This window comes from Ambystoma mexicanum, chromosome 3p, assembly GCF_040938575.1.
Source record: "Ambystoma mexicanum isolate Mex_15411 chromosome 3p, UKY_AmexF1_1, whole genome shotgun sequence".
In the NCBI taxonomy this organism is placed as follows: domain Eukaryota; kingdom Metazoa; phylum Chordata; class Amphibia; order Caudata; family Ambystomatidae; genus Ambystoma; species Ambystoma mexicanum.
In genome coordinates this window covers 780,615,134-780,637,367 of record NC_090925.1, presented here as the reverse complement: position 1 = coordinate 780,637,367, position 22,234 = coordinate 780,615,134, and the positions used below count along the sequence as shown (strand labels likewise).

Below are 22,234 nucleotides of genomic sequence, written 5' to 3'. Positions count from 1 at the left end.
TGATAGCTGTGAAGTTGTGATGGCGCGCGAAACAACAGGAAGCAGCAACACACGTCGGTTTCCACGAAAGGCACGTACAGCGAACTGCTGGGCCCGCTCACATTTAACCCGTGCTGAGGGAAATGCACGCGTGCGTCACGTCACTTACGCGCATGGGCCCTTTCCTCGTATTACACGCGGACGTGCAGTTTCCACGCGCGCTTACGCGCATGGGCCCTTTCCTCGTATTACATGCGGACATGCAGTTTTTCACGCGCGCTGAAATGCCCATGCACATCTGTACGCGTCACGTCACAGGGGCGCCTGCGCTTGAGGGGCCTTCTGTCCAATAAAAATGCGTATGCGTGCAGACGCGCTTACGCGCTAAGGGCCTTTCCTCGAATTACACGCTGACGTGCAGATTTTTCACGTGCCAAATCACTCCGTATCAAGCTGGCCACGCGTAAGCACACGGAAGACCACGCTCCTGCCCAGAAGGCCGAACTACTGCCCCCCAGAGCCCCGAGCACGCTCCCACCTGCCATCTGCTGCTGCCTGACTGCCTGCTGCCCATGTGCCCTGCCATTTGCTGCCTGCACATCAGCCAGAGGTGCTGTTGCTGTGACCACCCCTGCTGGAACCGAAGACTCCCGACTGGGATTCCATCGCTCCACAGCCCAGCCCCAGGACCCAGTTGCCCACCCACTCCTACCTCTGGGGTTGTCATGTCGGGGCAAACACCATCTGGGACCACTGACAACCCCCGGCCACAGAGGCACAGGGGTACCAACTTCAGTGCCACCGAAGTTGGTGTCCTGGTGGAGCAAGTCCTGGGGCAGTATGATGCCCTCTTCGGAAGTTCCCGCGCCGACAAGGAAGGACGGACTCGGATCTGGACTGACATCGTGACTGCCATCAACGCGGAGGGGGTGGCAGTCCGCGACTTACAACATGTCAAGAAGCGCTGGAGGACTTCAGGTCGAGGACCCTGAACAAGGCCCGGCGCCTCTTGAAGGCAGCGGATGCCAAGGGGCGCCGGGGCCACTTGTCGGAAGAACAGATGAGGGTCCTGGAACGCATATCCCCAGCGCTCCACGTCCAGGTCCTTGAGAAGCAGACCCGTCTGGAGTCGAGCGGTGAGTGTACATGCATCCTGATTGTGAGCAGTGCGTGTGGTGATTATTCAGTAGTGTGCAGGTTGCACATCGGTTTGTATGGGGTCGAGTATGGGTGGGGGTGTACAGGGCCGTGGGGCTGACACATGCGATGGCTGTAATGTGTGAGACATGGATGGTGCTTGTGTGTGTAGGCTTGCATGCCAAATGCAGTTGTGTGGGCACACGTTTGGATGAATGTGTATGTAAGTAGACATGTCCGTGATGTCACGCATGTATGTTGTTTTCGGCTGCATGTATCAGCACTGTGTACATGTGCATGTGTGTGTATTTGACAAGGGTGCAACAGTGATGCAACATGGATGCATGTGACAGCGGGATGTGGAAGCCTGATTGGCAGATGTGACATGGATGCCCGTCTGAACAGTGCGACACTTGGCAGAGGTGTACACATGCATGCAAGTGTGGTGGTGTGTGTACATGTGTGGTGCACTTCCTGTGTTGCATGTGATGTCTGGCTCACCTTTGGCTGCTCATGCTGTTGTATGTGTATGGATGGTGGTGGCAGTTGCGATATGGCTGTGGTATGGCTCATGTGTGCGAGTTGTAATGACATGTGTGTTGGGGATTGTGATGACATGTCTGAGGTTTGCCAATGCCACTCATGTACAACTGTCATGTGTGTATGTGTCCATTGTACAGTGCCCTGATGCCTGTGTTTTCTTTCTCCTTGTCTGCAGCGTCAACTGATGAAGAGGGCGGAGAAGGTGCTGTGGAGCACAGCGGCGGGGATCCCACCGCCAGCCGGAGACGCAAGGCCCGGCTCCCCTCCCATGTTGTCATCTCGTCGGGGAGTGAGGAGTCCGGTGCCGCGTCCCAGGCCGCAGCTGCCGGGGGGAGGTCCAAGAAGCGGAGGTTGGAGTTGGACTCCTCGGCAGCAGAAGGGGCAGCTGGGACCCCACAGGGCCCAACAGGGGGAGATGGCACGGAGTCATCCAGGTTGGTGGGGGGTTTGGTGGAGGAGGAGGCTGTGTAAGCACCAGAGACGGGGTCTGGAGGTGGGGATCCCACTGGTGCTAGTGGTGCAGTGCAGGACCAGGGACAGGAGGCAGCACAGGCCGCCGCGGAGGTGCCTGTGTGCAATCCTGTCCCTGATCCTGTCCCTGCATCATCTTGCACCAGCAGGGATGCCTACGTCCAGACCCGTTTTCAGGCAGGGGATGAGCTCACGTCAACTGGCCTTCCTCTGCCTGCGGACGTGGCTATCCAGGTCCGGGTTGAGCCTGTCCTGGCTGGTGTGGCGCTGCGTCAACGGGCCATGCGAGGTGACCTGCAGTCTTTTCATAAAGAGACTGCAAGTCATCTCTAATGGCTCGTTGACCACGTCAGCCTGCTGGGACAGGTCACCCAGGCCGGATTCCTCCGTCTGATGGGGCTTGCTCCGACCCCCTCCTCAACTGGACCCCCTACGCGCCAGTCGTCCTCTGTGCCATCTTCCCACCCATCAGTCACCTGGGTGCCCTGTGGAGCTGCCTCTGACGGTGCGGCCAGGCTGGTGGAGGAGGCATCCCTGCCACAGTCGGGAGACGGACGTCCAGCAGGGGTGGCCACATCAACGACTGCACCCTAGCCGGCGGAGGATGTGCAGACAGCAGGAGGCAGTGCACGGGCAGAGGCACAGCAGCAGCAGCAACGTGGTGGGAGCCATGAAGGCTCGGGGCTTTCAACATCGGAGGGGCAGGCATCGGCCGGAGGGCAGGAGGACCCAGGACAGAGAGTGTCTTCCGTGTGGCAGCGGTTGGGCCACGCCATAGATGCGGAGCGGCAGCGGGCGGAAGAGGCACGGCTCACAATGGTCAGGGCGGAGAACTCCATGCGGAGGCCCTGAGGCGGGCCGAGTGCCTCGAGGCAATCCGCAGGGGTTTGGAGGTGGAGACGTCGACGGCCCTGCGGACCCTCGGGGCCATGGAGGAGGACCGCCTCCGGGACATTGAGGAGGAGTTCGATGATGCCCTGGCTCGGGACATCCACAAGTGAGCCGTGAAACTAGCCCGCTGCCCTTGTACATAGTTATGTAGGTAGTGTTAGGTTTCATTTTTGTTTTTATTTTATTTGGACCTTTCGGACATTGGCCACATTTTTGTATATAGTTTATTTTATTAGTTAGTGTAGTTAGATAGGTTTCCTTTATTTTGTTGGGATAATGGGCCCTGGCTTGTTCCCATGTACATAGTTCACAGTTGGATTGTATTTTTTTTTCACTTTTTAACCATGGAGCAATGGCTTTCTTTTTTATTTCCCATTGGATTTTGTTTTGTGGACATTGACTTTGGACAACATTACTTTGGAATTTTATTTTTGGTTTTGCTTTTTTTAACGGACATGCTTCTTTTCATTTTTGTACATTCACGTTTCTGTTTCTTCATTTTTTATTCTATTTATGTTTCCTTTAATACATATTTTTTTTGGTGAACTTCAATGTGTGGTATCTCATTGGTTTCATGCATTTCATGATATGTGTTTTGAGATTCACTGACACCCATTGGGTGTATGTGAGGGAAATGTGTTTGTTTCGGAACTTGCAATTGGTGTTCTGTGATGTAATTGCAAATTATGAGTGGGTGGATGCAATACTCGGGTGGGTGTTTTGCATTTGGAGGCTGACCATAGGGACCAGGGATCTAGATTGTGATGACATGTTGGCTGGGGAACATGAGTTGCACATGGGTGGGGGCCTGCTGGCAGGTGCCCCACAGTGCTGGGGGGTGGGGGTGGTGGGGAACATGAGTTGGACATGGGTGGGGGCCTGCTGGCAGGTGCCCCACAGTGCTGGGGGGTGGGGGTGGTGTGAGACATGGGTGGGGGCCTGGTGGAGGCTGCCCCTGCACTGCTGGGGGGTGGGGGTGGTGGGAGACATGGGTGGGGGCCTGGTGGAGGCTGCCCCTGGTGACTGGGGGGGTGGGGGTGGTGGGAGACATGGGTGGGGGCCTGGTGGAGGCTGCCCCTGGTGGCTGGGGGGTGGGGGTGCTGGGAGACATGGGTGGGGGCCTGGTGGTGGCTGCCCCTGCACTGCTGGGGGGTGGGGGTAGTGGGGAACATGCGTTGGACATGGGTGGGGCCTGCTGGCAGGTGCCCCACAGTGCTGGGGGGTGGGGGTGGTGGGCAACATGAGTTGGACATGGGTGGGGGCCTGCTGGCAGGTGCCCCACAGTGCTGGGGGGTGGGGGTGGTGTGAGACATGGGTGGGGGCCTGGTGGAGGCTGCCCCTGCACTGCTGAGGGGTGGGGGTGGTGGGGAACATGTGTTGGACATGGGTGGGGCCTGCTGGCAGGTGCCCCACAGTGCTGGGGGGTGGGGGTGGTGGGAGACATGGGTGGGGGCCTGGTGGTGGGTGCCCCTGCACTGCTGGGGTGTAAGGGTGGTGGGGAACATGAGTTGGACATGGGTGGGGGCCTGCTGGCAGGTGCCCCACAGTGCTGGGGGGTGGGGGTGGTGGGGAACATGAGTTGGACATGGGTGGGGGCCTGGTGGTGGGTGCCCCTGCACTGCTGGGGGGTGGGGGTGGTGGGGAACATGCGTTGGACATGGGTGGGGGCCTGCTGGCAGGTGCCCCACAGTGCTGGGGGGTGGGGGTGGTGTGAGACATGGGTGGGGGCCTGGTGTAGGCTGCCCCTGGTGGCTGGGGGGTGGGGGTGGTGTGAGACATGGGTGGGGGCCTGGTGGAGGCTGCCCCTGCACTGCTGGAGGGTGGGGGTGGTGGGAGACATGGGTGGGGTCCTGGTGGAGGCTGCCCCTGGTGGCTGGGGGGTGGGGGGGGTGGGAGACATGGGTGGGCGCCTGGTGGAGGCTGCCCCTGGTGGCTGGGGGGTGGGGGTGGTGGGGAACATGAGTTGGACATGGGTGGGGGGCTGCTGGCAGGTGCCCCACAGTGCTGGGGGGTGGGGGTGGTGGGGAGCATGAGTTGGACAAGGGTGGGGGCCTGCTGGCAGGTGCCCCACAGTGCTGGGGGGTGGGGTTGGTGGGGAACATGAGTTGGACATGGGTGGGGGCCTGCTGGCAGGTGCCCCACAGTGCTGGGGGGTGGGGGTGGTGGGGAACATGATTTGGACATGGGTGGGGGCCTGGTGGAGGCTGCCCCTGGTGACTGGGGGGGTGGGGGTGGTGGGAGACATGGGTGGGGGCCTGGTGGAGGCTGCCCCTGTTGACTGGGGCGGTAGGGGTGGTGGGAGACATGGGTGGGGGCCTGGTGGAGGCTGCCCCTGGTGGCTGGGGGGTGGGGGTGCTGGGAGACATGGGTTGGGGCCTAGTGGTGGGTGCCCCTGCAATGCTGGGGGGTGGGGGTGGTGGGGAACATGAGTTGGACATGGGCGGGGGCCTGCTGGCAGGTGCCCCACAGTGCTGGGGGGTGGGGGTGGTGGGGAACATGAGTTGGACATGAGTGGGGGCCTGCTGGCAGGTGCCCCACAGTGCTGGAGCGTGGGGGTGGTGGGGAACATGAGTTGGACATGGGTGGGGGCCTGCTGGCAGGTGCCCCACAGTGCTGGGGGGTGGGGGTGCTGGGAGACATGGGTGGGGGCCTGGTGGAGGCTGCCCCTGGTGGCTGGGGGGTGGGGGTGCTGGGAGACATGGGTGGGGGCCTGGTGGTGGGTGCCCCTGCACTGCTGGGGGGTGGGGGTGGTGTGAGACATGGGTGGGGGCCTGGTGGAGGCTGCCCCTGGTGACTGGGGGGGTGGTGGGAGACATGGGTGGGGGACTGGTGGAGGCTGCCCCTGGTGGCTGGGGGTGGGGGTGGTGTGAGACATCGGTGGGGGCCTGGTGGAGGCTGCCCCTGGTGGCTGGGGGGTGGGGGTGGTGTGAGACATGGGTGGGGGCCTGGTGGAGGCTGCCCCTGGTGGCTGGGGGGTGGGGGTGGTGGGGAACATGAGTTGGACATGGGTGGGGGCCTGCTGGCAGGTGCCCCACAGTGCTGGGGGGTGGGGTGGTGGGGAACATGAGTTGGACATGGGTGGGGGCCTGCTGGCAGGTGCCCTACAGTGCTGGGGGGTGGGGGTGGTGGGAGACATGAGTTGGACATGGGTGGGGGCCTGCTGGAGGCTGCCCCTGCACTGCTGGGGGGTGGGGGTGGTGGGAGACATGGGTGGGGGCCTGGTGGTGGGTGCCCCTGGTGGCTGGGGGGTGGGGGTGGTGGGAGACATGGGTGGGGGCCTGGTGGTGGGTGCCCCTGCACTGCTGGGGGGTGGGGGCACTGGGAGACATGGGTGGGGCCTGGTGAAGCGTGCCCCTGGTGACTGGGGGTGCAGGGGGACATGCGTTGGTGGGCAGTAGTGCAAGTTGACATGTGGGTTGGCTGGGGGTCATGGCCATGGTGGATGGTGTGCCTGCAGGACATGTGCAGGGTAGGCCCCTGTGGTGTGAGCCACCTGCAGGGGCCGTGGAGGGTGTAGAAGGAACACCTGGGAGGACCCACACGTGCAATTCACGTGTGGTGCTCCCCGCGCACCCCTGTAATACACGTACCCTGATGTAATCGCGTGTGGAACTTCCTGCGCACCCCTGGAATACACGTACCCTGCTGAAATCGCGTGTGGCACTTCCTGCGCACCCCTGAGATACGCGTACACTGCTCGCACGGGCCCAATCGCATGTGGAAATTCCCGTGCACCCCTGAGATACGCGTACCCTGCGGAAATCGCATGTGGCACTTCCCGCGTACCCCTGAGATACGCGTACCCCAAATCGCGTGTGGAAATTCCTGTGCACCCCTGAAATACACGTACCCTGCTGAAATCGCGTGTGGCACTTCCTGCGCACCCCTGAGATACGCGTACCCCCAATCGCGTGTGGAAATTCCCACGCACCCCTGAAATGCACGTACCCTGCTGAAATCGCGTGTGGCACTTCCTGCGCACCCCTGAGATACGCGTACCCTGCTCGCACGGGCCCAATCGCGTGTGGAAATTCCCGCGCACCCCTGAGATACGTGTACCCTATGGAAATCGCGTGTGGTACTTCCTGCACACCCCTGAAATACGCGTACCCTGCTCGCACGGGGCCAATCACGTGAGGTATTTCCCGCGCACCCCAGTGATACACGTAGCCCGCTTGCCGTGCTGGTACAGGGTTAGCGCAGCCCTTTGCGCTGGATTGGGTATATTGATGGCTTTTCCCTGCGAGAGAGGCGTTCTTGGGGGCGTAACTGGCGCTGCTGCAGGGTCGCTGCGCCACTGTGCGCCACGGCTGGTTTTGGTGGCTGGAATCCATGAATACGCTGTGCGCGGAAATGGATTTTAGCACACGCGGCTGGCGCAGGGATTCGCACGCGCACACTGTGTGCCAGCCGCGTGCGCCACTTGTGCGCTGAATTCTATGAATTACCCCCTCAGAGTTTTGTGGTATTACTTTCAGTAATACCACCAAACTGAGTTATTTTTACTGCATGAGGTAACCACGCAGTAAAGAGAAGTGTCTGCATGATTTGAAGTCGTGCAAATCCATCACTAATTCCCCCCTTTTTTTTAATTTATTTAAAGTACGTTGTGGTTGACTAGCAACCTTTTCACACTAACATGTACAAAAATACACTTACATTTATGTTACAATACATTTTAAAACTGTTCATAAAAAATGCAGTTCATAGCGTTAACATCATAAAACATAAGTTTAAAATCAACCTTATAGGCTGTCCACATTGCTGATCATAATTTTCTTGCAGACTTCTTCCCATACATACATTGCCGCTGTTGACAGCAATGAGAAATCAGCTCCAAACAAACAACTCCAAAATACATCTGACGCAGGGTTTTGGTACTTATCATAGGCCCGTTTATATATGTTTTCTAGCAATTCACATTGAGTCAGCACGTGTCTAGCAGACTCAATAGCTTTCCTGCATAGTCTGCATGCCCTCTTGTGCCATGGGATATTTCTCCATGCCCATGTGTTTTCGAACACCTTAATTGTCTGGCGCCAAATTGCAAGTATAAACCTAACCATAGCAGGATATCTTCTTTTTATTAGGTATGGCTTTGGGCTACCAATGACAAAAGCTTGTCTGGCATATTCACAGAACATTTTCAGTGAACCAAGGTGTGTCAGGGCCTGCTCTGTATCATAGGCCCTAGTCTTCACCGGGATCCTTGCTAGGTTGAATTCCAGCCAAGTCTCAGGGATTTGGGTAATACCATTCTCCATCAAGTAATTTGTAACTCTAAGATCCAGCTCACTGAAACCATTTACTTGATTCATATCTACGCGCATGCTGGAGGAGCGAGAGCAAGCTATCCAGGCCAGCCAAATCGTACTTTATCTTAGCCCATAGTTTACAGGAAGCTACTGACCATACCATACTCAAAGGGGAAAGACCCAGTTCTAATCTAATCACTTGGATGGGGGTTCCTGGTGGTAAATTTAACATGGAGCGGGGTACCGTTCCCTCTAGTTTACTCACTTCTTCTACCCACTTCCATAGGAAGACTTCCAAGGCATACACGATTGTTGGGGCAATTGATACCGTGTATGCCAATATTTTAGCTTTAAGGAATCTCCCCCTTTGGGCATCAATCACCTTCCTTACAACTAGCCATTTCTTCCAAGCTTCTTGGGTTAACTCTTCTAAGATGGCGGCTGCTGAAATCTTACCCTTAATAGTAATTCCTAGGTATCCGTAGCTATCATTGGTTTCCACCTCCTCTCCACCTAGCCACTAAGATGAATTGGCTTTGTCTGCTAGCAGCCTCTTCCCAAATACCATAATATTAGTTTTGTTAACATTGGGCTTTAAAGCAAGCTCCGAGGAGATCAAGGTCGATGCTTGCGCGGAGCGTTGCAATCCTACTTTCGGCCTATCAAGGACCACAAAATCATTGGCATAGGATATGCATACCAAGCCCCTGTTCCCATATTGGGACAGTGAGTTCAATACTTAGCCCAGACTTTTCGCAAGAGGGGAGAGATAGATGTTCAAAAACAGGGGGGCTAACGTACATCCCTGTTTCAAGGCCAAGTAGTGATGGTCTCTGATAGTTCAGCATCCTATGAGAGTCTGATTGTAACCACTGTGTCTTCATATAGAGCTTTTATGAAGTACAATGAGGGGTCTATATTCCCCTCTTCCAAAATTGCCCACAATTTACCTCTATAAACGCTATCAAAAGCGGACGCAAAGTCCACAAAACACGCGTAGAGGGCCATCCCCGCCTTTGCTTCTAAATTCGAAATTAAAGTTAGCAGGGTCCAGATTGGGTGAGTTGTCGAACACCCTTTTCTGAACCCTGTTTGGTGGTATGTGAGAATTCCCTTCTTATTTGCCTATCTCGTGAGTAGTTCCAGTAAAATATTTGCAAATACTTTCCCGCTATAGTCCAGCATCGCCAGGAGTCTGTAGCTTTCCGGGCTTTCCCGATAACCCTTTTTAAAAATGAAAAAAATGGGAATTAGGATGGCGCTTTTCCATGTCTCACGTATAACCCCAGTTTGACACACCTGAAGGTACATTTGTTTCAACGTACTTGCCCAAAGCTCGGGATCATCTTTCAGAATCAAATTGGATAAACTGTCCGGGCAGTAGCCCTGTTTTTATAAATTCTCCCACCCTGGTATTTAACATCGGGCGGGCTTCCTGGGGTAGATTTTGTTGGCCCTGAAAGGACCGTTTGATGTAATCTACCCATTTGATTCAGTTACCGTGACAATTTCACCCGAGCCATTGGGCACCTCCAGAGTTTTCTCCAACCAATGCCAACATTTTTGAATCATTAGTTCTAATTCATTTATTCAAGTATTTCCACCCTTCATCATTGCAGGAAGCCCTGTGATTTCGCAGCTATGATTTATAATTGTTCATAATAGAGGCTATAATTTCCTTCTGTTGCGCTTCTGACCCCTTGCTATCTTTTTTCACTTTCCTAATTGTGGAATTTTCTTGTCTCTTTTTCTTTTTGATAAGCAAGTCAAACCGATGGCCAGGTCGGCGGGCATTATTTGTCCCCGCTTTCTTAGTTGACATTATGTCCAATGTAACTCTACGTAAAACATCTGCCATAGTGTCTTGGACCCTCTTCCCCTCACTGGCTGCCAACTGATTTCTGATCAGAGCATTAGACTTAGTCATCGTACTAGTGTAGTAACATAAACGGTTTCCTCCTGCGCTGACCTCAAGTTTGTTTTTTAGATACATTTTTGGTCCTAAGTTTATTTCTTGCAGAGTGGTGATTAACATTACATGGTCACTGGTTTTATTGTCTTTGATATCAAGTGTTGGGAGGATCGTCCCCACTTGTTTGTTCACAAAAATGAAGTCAATCCTTGAGGTTTTTTTACCGTTGGACCAAGTTGTATTTTGTATCCCTTTACCCGGTTGTATAGGGGTAAGATCAAATTCAGCCATAATTCTCATCCACTCCCTAGATCTCTGAGTGCCCCTTGTTCCTTTATTCACCTTCCCTCCACATTTCTCGGTTGAGTTTGACAGCAATCCATATTACCATCACCACCACCCCCCCACCCCCTGCCCCCTATGTATGATTCACCATGCTCTGAGAGTTCTGGTCAAAGTGGCCATACTTTTAGCTGTCAAGGCACCTCCCGCGGAGGTCATATAAAGTCACCACCAAAATTCCTTGTAGGCTGTCCTTAGGATTCAAAATGGTTGCTGCTACGAAGTTCATATTTGGGGGGCCCACCATGTATTCCACCATGTTACACTAAGTTTTTTACCCTATACAGAGTCCACCTTTTGGTCTACCCAACACAGGATGCTTTGCAAGACGAAAAATCAGTGTCTAGCCATCTAATGTAAAAGGCTGACATAGCCACGTTTCCTGAATGCAAAAACATGACATGGCAGTCGTCCTCAATACATCAGCGTTACACAAAAAAAATGCCCTCTGGAATTCCCCATTTTGGAAGCCCATTGCCCTCCATGTGGATCAACGATTATCATATGTGACAATCAGCGTGCAGCAATGGTTTTGTGTACAGGACATTTCTCCACTCAGAATCGTGCAGTGGACATGAGTTTCATTACTAAGACTACACATTTCGTGCTTCATTAAAAGTGGCGGTAGTCCCTTTACCAAAAATAATTTACTGCACTGCCAAACTCTTAATGAGGCCCTAGGCCTTTGCAAAACGCCATTTCTACTTATTCAGGATAAAGGATAAAGCAGGCGGACCCCATATGGATCCAGTGTAAAATTACAATTAAACGTTGGCCGACATGCGAGCATGTCGGTCAGCATTTATTGTAATTGTTAGCGCTGCTTGCGGCACTCGCAATTAAAAAGAAATGCTGCCTGCATTCAAGCATGGCAGGCAGCTTTTACTCACTTTGCACGGTGGAGTGTAAAAGCACAGGCCGAAAGGCAGCATTCACATGTGTACCCCGCCTTTTGTCCTGCACGTGTGCTCTCCGCCATGCAAATGTCAAACATTTGGAGGTGGGGAGCCGCCTGTGTGTATGTCAACATGTAACAGCTCTCTGGCACCGAATTACTAATTTCATTAAAATGTACTCTGGGAATCGCTTTTGATTCTACACTCTTTATGCTCTCTCAGATCAATCCTATCCTCATTCTATTAAGACAGCTTAGGCTGCTACTATCAGGACTAGCATCACTTGAGCCACTGTGTGCTCTCTGCTTGATTACTGTAATGTATTGCAGGTTGGCTCGCCTGAATACACAATTCAATATCTTCAAGTTCTGCAAAATCTTGCAGCACTTATAGTCAACAATTCTAGATGCACACACATAACCCACGTTCTCAGAAAGTTACCTTGGTAGCCTGTCAATGCTAGGATCATTTTTAAATTCCTCACACCTAATCAAAAAGCTTTTTTTTTTCAAAAATAGCCTCTTATTTTAAAGCATGTATTAAATGGCACCCAATCCCACCCCCACGCCTCCATAGTCTTGCTTTAAACAAGCATGACATTTTAGTCATCGTTCTGTGGTCATGGCTGCCAAATACTGGAATTCCCTACTGAGGAATATTCAACGTATCAAAGAGCTCCTCCAATTCAGTAACAAATTACGATTTTACTGGTCTTAATCTAACTAGACTTTCCTTTCACCCTTTATTATACAGGTGAGATAGCACAGTGAGCTAAGTGCTCGCCTCTGATATCTGTGCACAGAGGTCGCTAAATCGTATAACACTCTCAGGGCTAATAATGTCTTCTGTTATTTCAGCGCTATGAGACCTATGGGTGTATAGTGCTACATAAGAAAACAATTATTATAATTATCATTATGATCAGATAGCAGAACCTAATTGCAACAACAGTAATATTAAGAGATGACATTTCTCTAATGTTATACACACTAGGCTCGGACTGGCTGCCTTCTCCGAAATCTGCTCCCCCAATACCCTAGGCCAACCAGGAGGCACAAACTACTGACCCTTTCCTCCCACTGTGTGGCGGTGAGTGGCTCACCGATTCCACCTTCCATGGCAGCAATCTCCTGCCAGTGGATGACAGTAAACTTTGCAAAATCACTTTTAAGTCATTCCATCTTCGCTTGCAACAATCTTCATTGTCGCGAGCAACAATATCCACAGTTACCACTTTGTCCCAAATTTCTGCCAAGATGGAGCAAGGATTATTTTTATACTGTGCTCCAAACAGCGCCTCAGCATAGCTGACCACCTCACCTGCAACACGGAGCTGTGCATTGCTAAATTAAGATTTGCCCACACCCTTAATGCGCACCTTTCCTTTGCCTTTATGTCTTCTCATAGTTATAGTCTTGGATGGCAAGAGAAATTACTGATCGATTATTCCTCAACTTTTTCGGTGGTAACATTATTCCTGATAAAAATGGAGGACTTGATGATCTCGATAGTTTTTGCTGCTAATTTCGCTCTGCCAAAGCTTGGGCCACTCATCTTTGGTACTTATTTCACAGGATTGGATGGAGATATCTGTGATTTCGTTCTACTCAATTAATGCAATTTTAATGCAAATCTTACAATCAGGGTCATTTTATTCACTTTGAATTACAAGAATGGTCTGCACTTCCATCACCCAGGCTCTCTGAGCAGAATTCTGCCTCTTTGAGTTTTCTCCATCCTCTGGTTGTTCCTAAAATGGTTGTCAAATGGCCTTCGGAAAAGACATCAATTAGTCCAGACAATGAAGGAGAGAGAAGCTATTTGTTTACGCAGTCCCAACAGGCTGCAACAACAACAAATTGGGACAAGGAAAATGGGACAATTGCAGGAATAGACCTTGTCAGTTCATACTATAACTGCTAAGGTTCAGGTATTCAAGAGTGTAAATGTTTTTCCAAATTTGGTCTGTAGTGTACACCCGTTAGAGAGAACTGAGAGCGTTGAAGGAAAAAGTGTGAGCTCTCAAGTTTGGTGCGAAGCAGTGCGGGTCAGAGAATTTCTTGATACCTGCTTGTTCACATTTGTGAGCCATCAGTTTTCTTCTATCTAGTTGAAGCTGAGGTTTGTTGTTTAGAACAGAACAGGCCCTCTCTAATCTTGGGTTCTTTTTCAGCTGCTTGCCCTGAAAGGTATGAGCACCTTGATGACACTTCTGTTGCTGATGAAGCTTTTTTTGTGATTGGTGTCCAGTGTTTTAGAGACCAATATTCGCAGACCATTTTTGTATTGCACATTTGTACTGCATGATATGTTTATTTACATGACTACTCTGGCATTTTGGTGCAACGAGTCTAGCCATTTCATACTGTTGCATGACATTTTTTACTTGCCATCTATGAAAGATCAAGCATGATAAATATTTTGTTTACGTGGCTAGACTGCCATTTTGGCATAGCCAATCTAGCCAAGTCTTACTGTGGCATGAAATATTTTACTATGCATCTATGATAAAGCAAGCATGATAAGTGTTATTATGTGGCTAGACTGGCATTTTGGTGCAGTCATTCTACCCATTTCACACTGTGGCATGGCATTATTTACTGGCATCTACGATAAACCAAGCATGATATGTGTTATTATGTGGCTAGGCTGCAATTTTGGTGCAGCCAGCATAGCCATTTCTACTGAGGCATGACATTTGTATTAGGCATCCTGTCAGGTGTCCGTTGTCTGCTCGCAATGGCACTTGGTCCATATGCAGACTCTGGCCATTGGGTTGGAGTGTTATGCCATCATACTCCAAGCTGCTCTATATACACGGTCTAGTCTTTTTTCCAAAATGGCAGAGTGCATCTCGTGTCTGACCAATGAAGGAAAAGGGAGAGAGTTGCAGCAATACGTTGCATCACAACACTAATAATCCTCCTGTAGGCACTGTCCCGTTTGTTCCTTCTTCTGATTACTCAATCTTCCTGGCCTTTTCATCCATTTTTTCCATCTTCCTCCTTTTCGGCTCCTTGTCCCCGGTCTCTTCAACACGCATTCCTGATTTCTGGTCCTCTCGGCTACTTTCGACCGGCCTCCCAGATCCAAGCTACTGCATTTTTCTGACCAACTATCCAAACTTCTGCATCTTTCCTGAACCGGTTGAGGTGTTTTTTTCAGCAACCACTGTTTTCCCTTACAGATATTTTGCACAGGTTCAACCTTCCAGTTCACTGATTGTTTTACCTGATTTGATTGGGGAGGCCTGTCTTTGCATAGCGCCACGCTGCTATCAAGCCTGTGACTAACAATACAGTAAGTGGAGTGAACCTTCGGTATTCTGCAACTAGTCAGCAGTCTGTTTTTCTCCACAAACCATGACACATCTATGATAAAGCAAGCATGATAAATGCTATTGTCTGGCTGGACTGGCATTTTGGTGCAGCAAATCTAGTTCGTTCTATGGCATGGCATTATTTACTGGGCATCTATGATAAAGCAAGCATGATATGTGTTCATATGTGGCTAGACTGGCCTTTTCTGTGCAGCCAGCCCATTTATTTCTTACTGTGGCATGGCATGTTATTATTCTGCGCACGTTTTATGCACCTATTCTAGGTATTTCTTACTGTGGCATGGAATATTTTACTGGACATCAAGGATAATGTAAACATGATAAGTGTTTTTACGTGCCAAGACTGGGCTACTTTGTGCAACCAATTTGGACATGTTTTCGTATTGGCATTTTGAAAGGCAAAGCCAACAGGAGTATGTCCCCACATGGGTATACTGCCATATATTGGCAGAGCCAGCATGGACATGTTTTCTTATAGTATCATTAGTGGCATAAATTGCAAAAAGCAAACATGAGTATGTTCATATATAGGAATACTGGCATATATCGTACCCAGCATGGAAATGTTTGGGCACTGCCAGCCTGAAAAGGTTTTTATTCTAACATATATTGTTGGCAGATCCATCACGAAAATGCATTGGTGGAACATTGCATGGGTAGTGAGACATATAATTGGCACATATTGGTGTTGATCTGGTATGTTTCCAGGAGACCTGGTCCCTCGACTTGGTGGAGTTTCAGGGGTTTAGAGCTTTTGGTGTACCAGCTCAGAACGGCTCCAAGGGAAGGCAAAGAGGGGAACTGCTCATTTGGGTCAACTCGAGTTTAGATTGGGACATAGAGGTCCATGGTACGGGTTGCCACAACCTCCAGCATCTAATTGTGAATGTTTGAGCTAACCATTATCTATTGATTTTTAATGTATATAATAATATTTATGGGAACTTCCATCTTGGAGCTTTGCTTTTAATGTATGAGCTAATCCAGCACTGGGAATATCAGCCTGATGTAGACCTACACGTTCTGGTTGTAGTTGATTTTAATTTACAATTCGAGAATTCGAGCCCGGAAAAGATTTAGATGAGGCATGGGACGAGCAAGATCATGCTTGGGTGAAACCTCCGCCCTCTTGTGGTTGATAATCTCCTTAGAATGCATAAATACACTGTTGACATAGCCCAGATTCTGAATGATTTGAAGTTAAGGGCTTGCAACAGGCATATAGCCTCTGATAGCCAGCAAAGAAAACTTATGGTGGACATGATGATACATTGTTAATCGACTACGTCTGAATCCTTGCTAGTCACTGGACTTAGTCAAAACTTTGAAAGTTTGTGACTGCTTTGAGAGCAATCACAAACCACTATTATTTTTTAAACTTTGCATGCGTTTGATTAACAAAATATAGAGCAGCTTAAGTCTTCCGACATTACGACCCAGGCGGTAAGTTACCGCCTGGGCCGTGACTTTACCACCATGGCGTAAACTACGTTTACGCCATGGTGGTTGGCGGACTTACCGCCCCATTCCGACCTTGGCGGGGCGGTAAGTCCCCAATCCCCATTTACCCTTCCCCATTCCCATTTTTGCCCCATAGGGCATAATGGGAGTGGGGAAGGAGTTAATTACGCCACCGTAAATTACGGTGGCGTAATTAACTCCATGGTCCCTTAGCGCCATGGATTTTAACACCTGCTAAAAGCAGGTGTTAAAAGCGCCATGGCGCTAAGGGACCTCGTACTCAGGCGGTAAGGGTCGGCGCTGTTAACGCTGCCGTAAACCCCTTACCGCCTGGGTCGTAATGAGGCCCATTGTGGTCAGGTCATGTCCGACGTTCAGTTGAATGGGCCAAGATCGACATGATGGAGACAAAGCCACTTATCTATAAGGCGGCGCTATCTAATATTGAGAATATTGGCAACACCTTAAGTTCTAACGAATGTGTAATTAAAGACGTTTAAAATGTGGTCCATTCCCTCCTTCCCTTTTTCACGTGCCTAACTGGTGAAGTCAAGAACTCATCAATTTAGAAGGAGGGGTAGTTTGACAATGACTGCAGGGCAGTAAGGAGAGAATTGATGTCCTGTCTTGCGTCTGACACAGATGTGGATAAAAAATGATTGTGTACACTTAGAGCCAACTACAAAATAAGAAAAGGGCTTTTAAGCAAGCCAGTTGGGATAATACGCTAGATGAGGTGAAGCGGGGTGATCCCTCTTCATTCTGGAAAATTGTGTCTGGAAAGGGGGTGAATAGTGCTGAAATGCTGCATTGTAGTATTGGCCCAGAAGTGTAGCGGGACTATTTTAGGGGGTTGTATAAGGCCCGTCTAGACAAAACTATTGATCAACCATCCTCCAGGGTAACTATCGGAGGTACCCTGACATCAGGAGCGGGGGACTTCAGTCTCTCTCAAACTGAAATCAGGGAGGCTTAATTTTCATTAAGCTCTGGGTCTTGTTTATGTTCCCGCTGACCTCCATAAGGATGAAACTCTAGTGTGGGTTCCAGTTTTGTGCCAGCTTTTCAAAGCAGTTGTTAGGCAGAATCCTGTGCAGTTCCCTTGGGGACCACTGCAAAAAGATTAAGACTAGAGGAGTAAGCAGTAAACCCAATTGGTAGCAGTCTGCACCACCCAGATTTACCTGGTAGCTGTGGATGAGCAGTCAGACTTCTCTCAAGAAGAGTAGGGCAGTATGTAGAGTATACACAATAGAGCTAAAAACACAGTAGAGCAAACAAACACTGACCAGAGCTTTGTATCAAAAGTATATAATTATTTATTTAAAACAAACTTTAGGTAATACACTAGCACTCTAAATCAAAAGCAAGTTAAAACACAGTCAGGTAAAGTATACACACCTCCCTTGATAACTATTAGACAAGTCAGAGTTAAAACACCACTATTTGTTAAAACAGATGTGAGCGCGTAACCAAGATGGCACTCCAATAGTTAAGTTAAAGGGAGAGAAAAAGGCAGAGCATAAAAATAAAACAGTTCCCAACACTTTTAGAAGTTCCAAGCAAGGGAATAAAGGCAGTATACACTGTAGAGCCAAAGTTCATAGGCGAGGCCCACTTTAAATGGAGCCAAGCGAAATGTGCCCAAGATCACACAGTTTAAAATGCACTAAAAGTCTTTGCAGAATGTTCAAAAGAGGTTGGGGTGATTCAAGAAGTAAAGTTAGAAGGTATGGGGCCAACCCAGTTGGAAAGCCAAGGATTTAAGGGTGACCTTTAGCAATCCGTGGAAAGGGAGGCCAGGCAGAACACAGTACCTTAAAGAGAGAGGAAGCTCCAGCGGTGGCAGTTGTTCTTGGCAGTGGTTGCAGTTCATTGTTTCGACCAGGGGAAGAGAAGATCTCATCGAGGAGGAAACTTGGAGTCGATGCACTGCACAGGAATGAAACCAGCTGCGGTGTTCGTCGGTTAAAAGGTGTGTTCCTTTTATTCGCGGTCAAAGTGGTGAAGCTTGGCTATCTGGCCGCCGGGGTGCTTGGCACGGGCGATTCCACCAAGAGACGTCTTTGGAAGGCGAAAGGGGCGATCCGGTTGATCCCACCAGCTCAAACGAAGAAGACTCGTCCAGCAGAAGATCTTCTCTTGTCGTTGGGAAAGTGGTGAGTTCGTTGCAGCAGGGCTCCACCGGTGGTGTCGTCGTTGCAGATGGCTCAGCTTCTTCCCTCTTCGGATTCTTAGGTCCTGTGGTGACTTCTGAATTCCCAGTCCCAAAGGCCCTGCTTTTATGCAGAAAACCCCCCATTCAACAGCCTAGCTGCCACTCAAACATGCTAAGTGGTGAGCCGGGTGGCTCACCACTGGGCCAATCAGAATAGAGTGCGACTTGGGTTGCTAAGGCAATGCAGTCCAGGGTGCTAATTCCCCTCCCCACATATCCTGTGGAACCCAGACAGAGTGGCACCATTTGGAGGGCTTCTGTGGAGAAGCATGGCAAAAAGTGGAACAAAGGACTCGACCTTGGTTAGAGTTACAGAGACGGACACGAACGCCATTTTAGAAAAGAGTTCTGGCAAAAAGACCCAACCGTTGATTTAATATTAAATAAATAAACCGGCGGTATCTTTAACATTGCACCAAAAAGTGGTGCGTTTAAAATCAATGGGAAAATCCCATAGGAAATATTCCGGTGGAATATTTTACGTGGTAACCACTGCCACCAGCCAGAAACTCGACAAGGGGGGACTGGACAGTGCCCCCTTGGAAACAGACCCAGGGGCAATCGAATTAACCCCTTCCAGTACTTCCACAATATGATGGTGTGTACTGGTTCTGTTCACAATTTTGGACTAGTAAAGTCAATGGTGACTTTACATGCCCTGGGAGACAGTAGTCAGTCCCAGGGTATGGAGTCTATGTTTGGGGGTCACTATGACACCCCTGAGTTACTGCACTGAGGGTGCTGTGTAACACACAAAAAAACAGATGATACCCTATGGAGTAAAAGACCCCATAGCCCATAAGCACACAAAAAGTCAAAGACATACCTCAAATCATGCCGAAGAGTGGGAGGAAAAGAGTCTCACTCTTAGCAGGAGAAAAAAACAAACCCCAAAAATCCAGCAAAGCTTCTGGGGGACTCACTAGGTTTGGGAAATTAGCCTTATAAGAGAATTCTCCCTAACACTCGCCCCCCCAGACTAAGGGGCAGGAGGATTGAATCCACTCCTGGATGAATCTCATACCTCTAGTTGGTTATAAACACCTTAGAGAGACCATCAGCATTTTGGTGATGACACCCTGACCTGTGTTCAATGGTAAAATCAATGGTTTTCCTTTGTAAGCTATATGACCTACAAACCCTTTGAGGAACATCTTCCTTTTTAAATCTATAGGGGATCTGGTTGACCAGTCCCTCAGAAGTTGGTACAACTTCTGAACCTGTGTTAGGCTTTTTCAAAGGGTCCTTATAAAGGATTCCCTTAGATCTAGAGGGGCTTCCGGGGTTCCTCACCACCTCTCTGTTGGGAGCAAGTTGGATCTCAGGCCTCTTGGTTGGAGGGCTTGGGTTTAGGCAATGTACCTGCTTCCCATTCCTCTTAGATCTTACCTCACCTACTTTAGGAGTTTCACTCCCAATACTAGGATTTGAGTTTGAGGCTTCAGTAGAAGGTCCAACAGTCTGAAGGTTTTTGGCCTTAGACTTTTCTTTTTTGGTTTTCCACCAGCACTGAGAATTACCAGTTCCTTAGGCCTAGAGAGGGGTCCAGTTGGTCTATCCACCTCTTCCTCAGAGGCAGGGGGAGTCAGAGACTCTAAAACTGGGGGAACAATGATGGAGCTTGGTTCGGGCTCCCATTTCCCTAACATACTAGTCAGAAATGTGCCTGGGTTAGAGGTCAGCTTACTAACACCAGGGCTTGTAGTGGGGTTCTCTTCTCTGTAGAGGTTCCCACAGGCTTAGAGTGGTCCCTTAAGGTGGCCTCTCTAGACAATTTGGTTAGCTTCTGCTGCTCCATACTGGGAGGCCTGGGGGTACTGGACACTACTCCTAAAGTTCTTAGGTCATTCCCCAACAGGTCTCTCCCAGGCACCTCAGTCTGAACACTGACTGGAATCCTCACTGTCATGTTATTACACTGAATGAGGGCTGGTAGAATAGGAACCATCTGGACAGGGCCTCTAGAATTTCTAGTGGGACCTTTGGGTGCCTTAGCCACATCCTCAGGTTTGAAAAAGCTTTCCTCCACTACTGTTCTGCTGGCCCCAGAGTCTCTCCTGGCAGGAGTATCCTGGCCATTGACGAGAACACTGTCCATGTAATATATTGTAGAGTTTGCTGGTAGGGAGTCATAGATTTCCCTATTCTGGCTGCTAACGAGACCCATAGGCTCTAATGATAAACTTGCTTGAAGACCCAAGGGTTCTTCAGCAAAGACTTCAAAGTGAGTACTAGCCACTTGTACTTCCTCCTCTGGAGTGATGGCTAAGGAGACTGTGCTGATCCCTGCAGGTTTACCCTTACATCTGGGATCTCCTTTGATGTGGTCAGTTGCCCCACAGAGATAGCATGTTCCAAATGCTCTCTGGAATGGTGGCTTGTTCTGACCTCCTTCTGGTTTGGGCCCAGAAGGTACACTAGCCTGATGGGGTTTCCCTGGTGGCTTACCCTGGTTATTTTGTTGTTTGTGGCCCTCTTTGGTATGGGAGGTATTAGAAATCTCTTAGTTCCCTTTTAGTGGCTGCTTTCCCTCATCCTTTTTCTGAGTGACCCCTGAATCCTTGTGAATAGCCCTGTTGGCCACCCACAAGTCAGCAGCCTTAGCTAGCTTTCTAGGATCTATTTCCTTTGAATCGGCTAAGTGCTGTCTGAGCTCAGGAGAGCAGGCATCATAAATTGACTCCAACATAACAAGATTTCTCATTCCCTCATAAGTGTTCACTCTGTAACCCTTAATACATCCCTCTAAGTTCTTCAAACTTTCATTCACCCAGGTAGCCCAAGGGGTACCATCCTGCTTTTTGAGGGTCCCAAACCTCTTAAGGTACTGGGAAGGTGTCTTCCCAAATCTAGCTATTAAAGCTAGCTTCACACATTCATAGTCCATCCTATCCACCTCCCCCAACTCCATTACCACATCATTACCACATCAGATGCAACAGGGGGGAGCCTAGAGAACAACCAAGGAAGCAACTGATTCCCTGTGATGTCCTGGAGCCCATGATTATACTCAAACATAGCCAACCAATCTAACACATCCGACTTAGGTTCATACATACCCACAATCTCTTTAGGCATCCAGGGTCTTTTGAGACTGGAACTCCTACAGGATCTGGGGAGAGAAGCATTTTCAACAGACAATTTCTTCATCTCTAGCTCATGTTTGAGCTCCATTTCTCTGAGCCTTAGTTCTTGGTGCTTTTGTTCAGATTGAGCACTAATTCTTTTGAACTCTAATTCAATCTCATTCTTTTCCAGTTCAATGAATGCAGGACTTAATGTGGGACCTGACAAAGGTCCAGTAGACATAGCTTGAGGTGCTAGAGCAGGCAGAGGGCCAGTGGGGACAGTTATATTGGCCTCACATTCCTCTTCCAACTCTATAACATTACTATCAAAACTTTGATCCATGTTAACTTCATCACTGTTGTCTACATTTGCTGGGGAGGTCGGTTCCTCTGAATCACTACTCAGACTTTAGTTTTCTAACAATCTTTCAATAAGTTCCATTTTCTTGCCTTTTACAGGGAGATCCTTATGTCTACAAAGGACTCTTGCACAATCAGCAGTTTTTGCAGAAACTGACTCCTGGCTGTAACTTTCCATAGTTGACTTGTTAAAAAATAAGTGTTTACAGTGCTAAGCTTTGTGGTTAGTTGCACTAAAGTATCAGAAGCACTCTTCAATGTATACTCAATACAAATCCCACCGCTGTACACCAGTGTTAGGCAGAATCCTGTGCAGTTCCCTTGGGGACCACTGCAAAAAAGATTAAGACTACAGGAGTAA

General features: G+C 49.7%; 1 protein-coding gene across 1 annotated transcript in view; it reads right to left on the bottom strand.

Annotated features, from left to right (window-relative positions):
* LOC138579954 (vomeronasal type-2 receptor 26-like) overlaps positions 1–21,856 on the bottom strand; it is a 400,387-nt gene extending 378,531 nt beyond the window's left edge. Inside the window, exon 1 of the mRNA XM_069650179.1 lies at positions 21,505–21,856. Coding sequence (XP_069506280.1) covers positions 21,505–21,856 — 352 coding nt within the window. The remainder of the gene's footprint in view (positions 1–21,504) is intronic.
* Between the last annotated feature and the right edge of the window lie 378 nt (positions 21,857–22,234).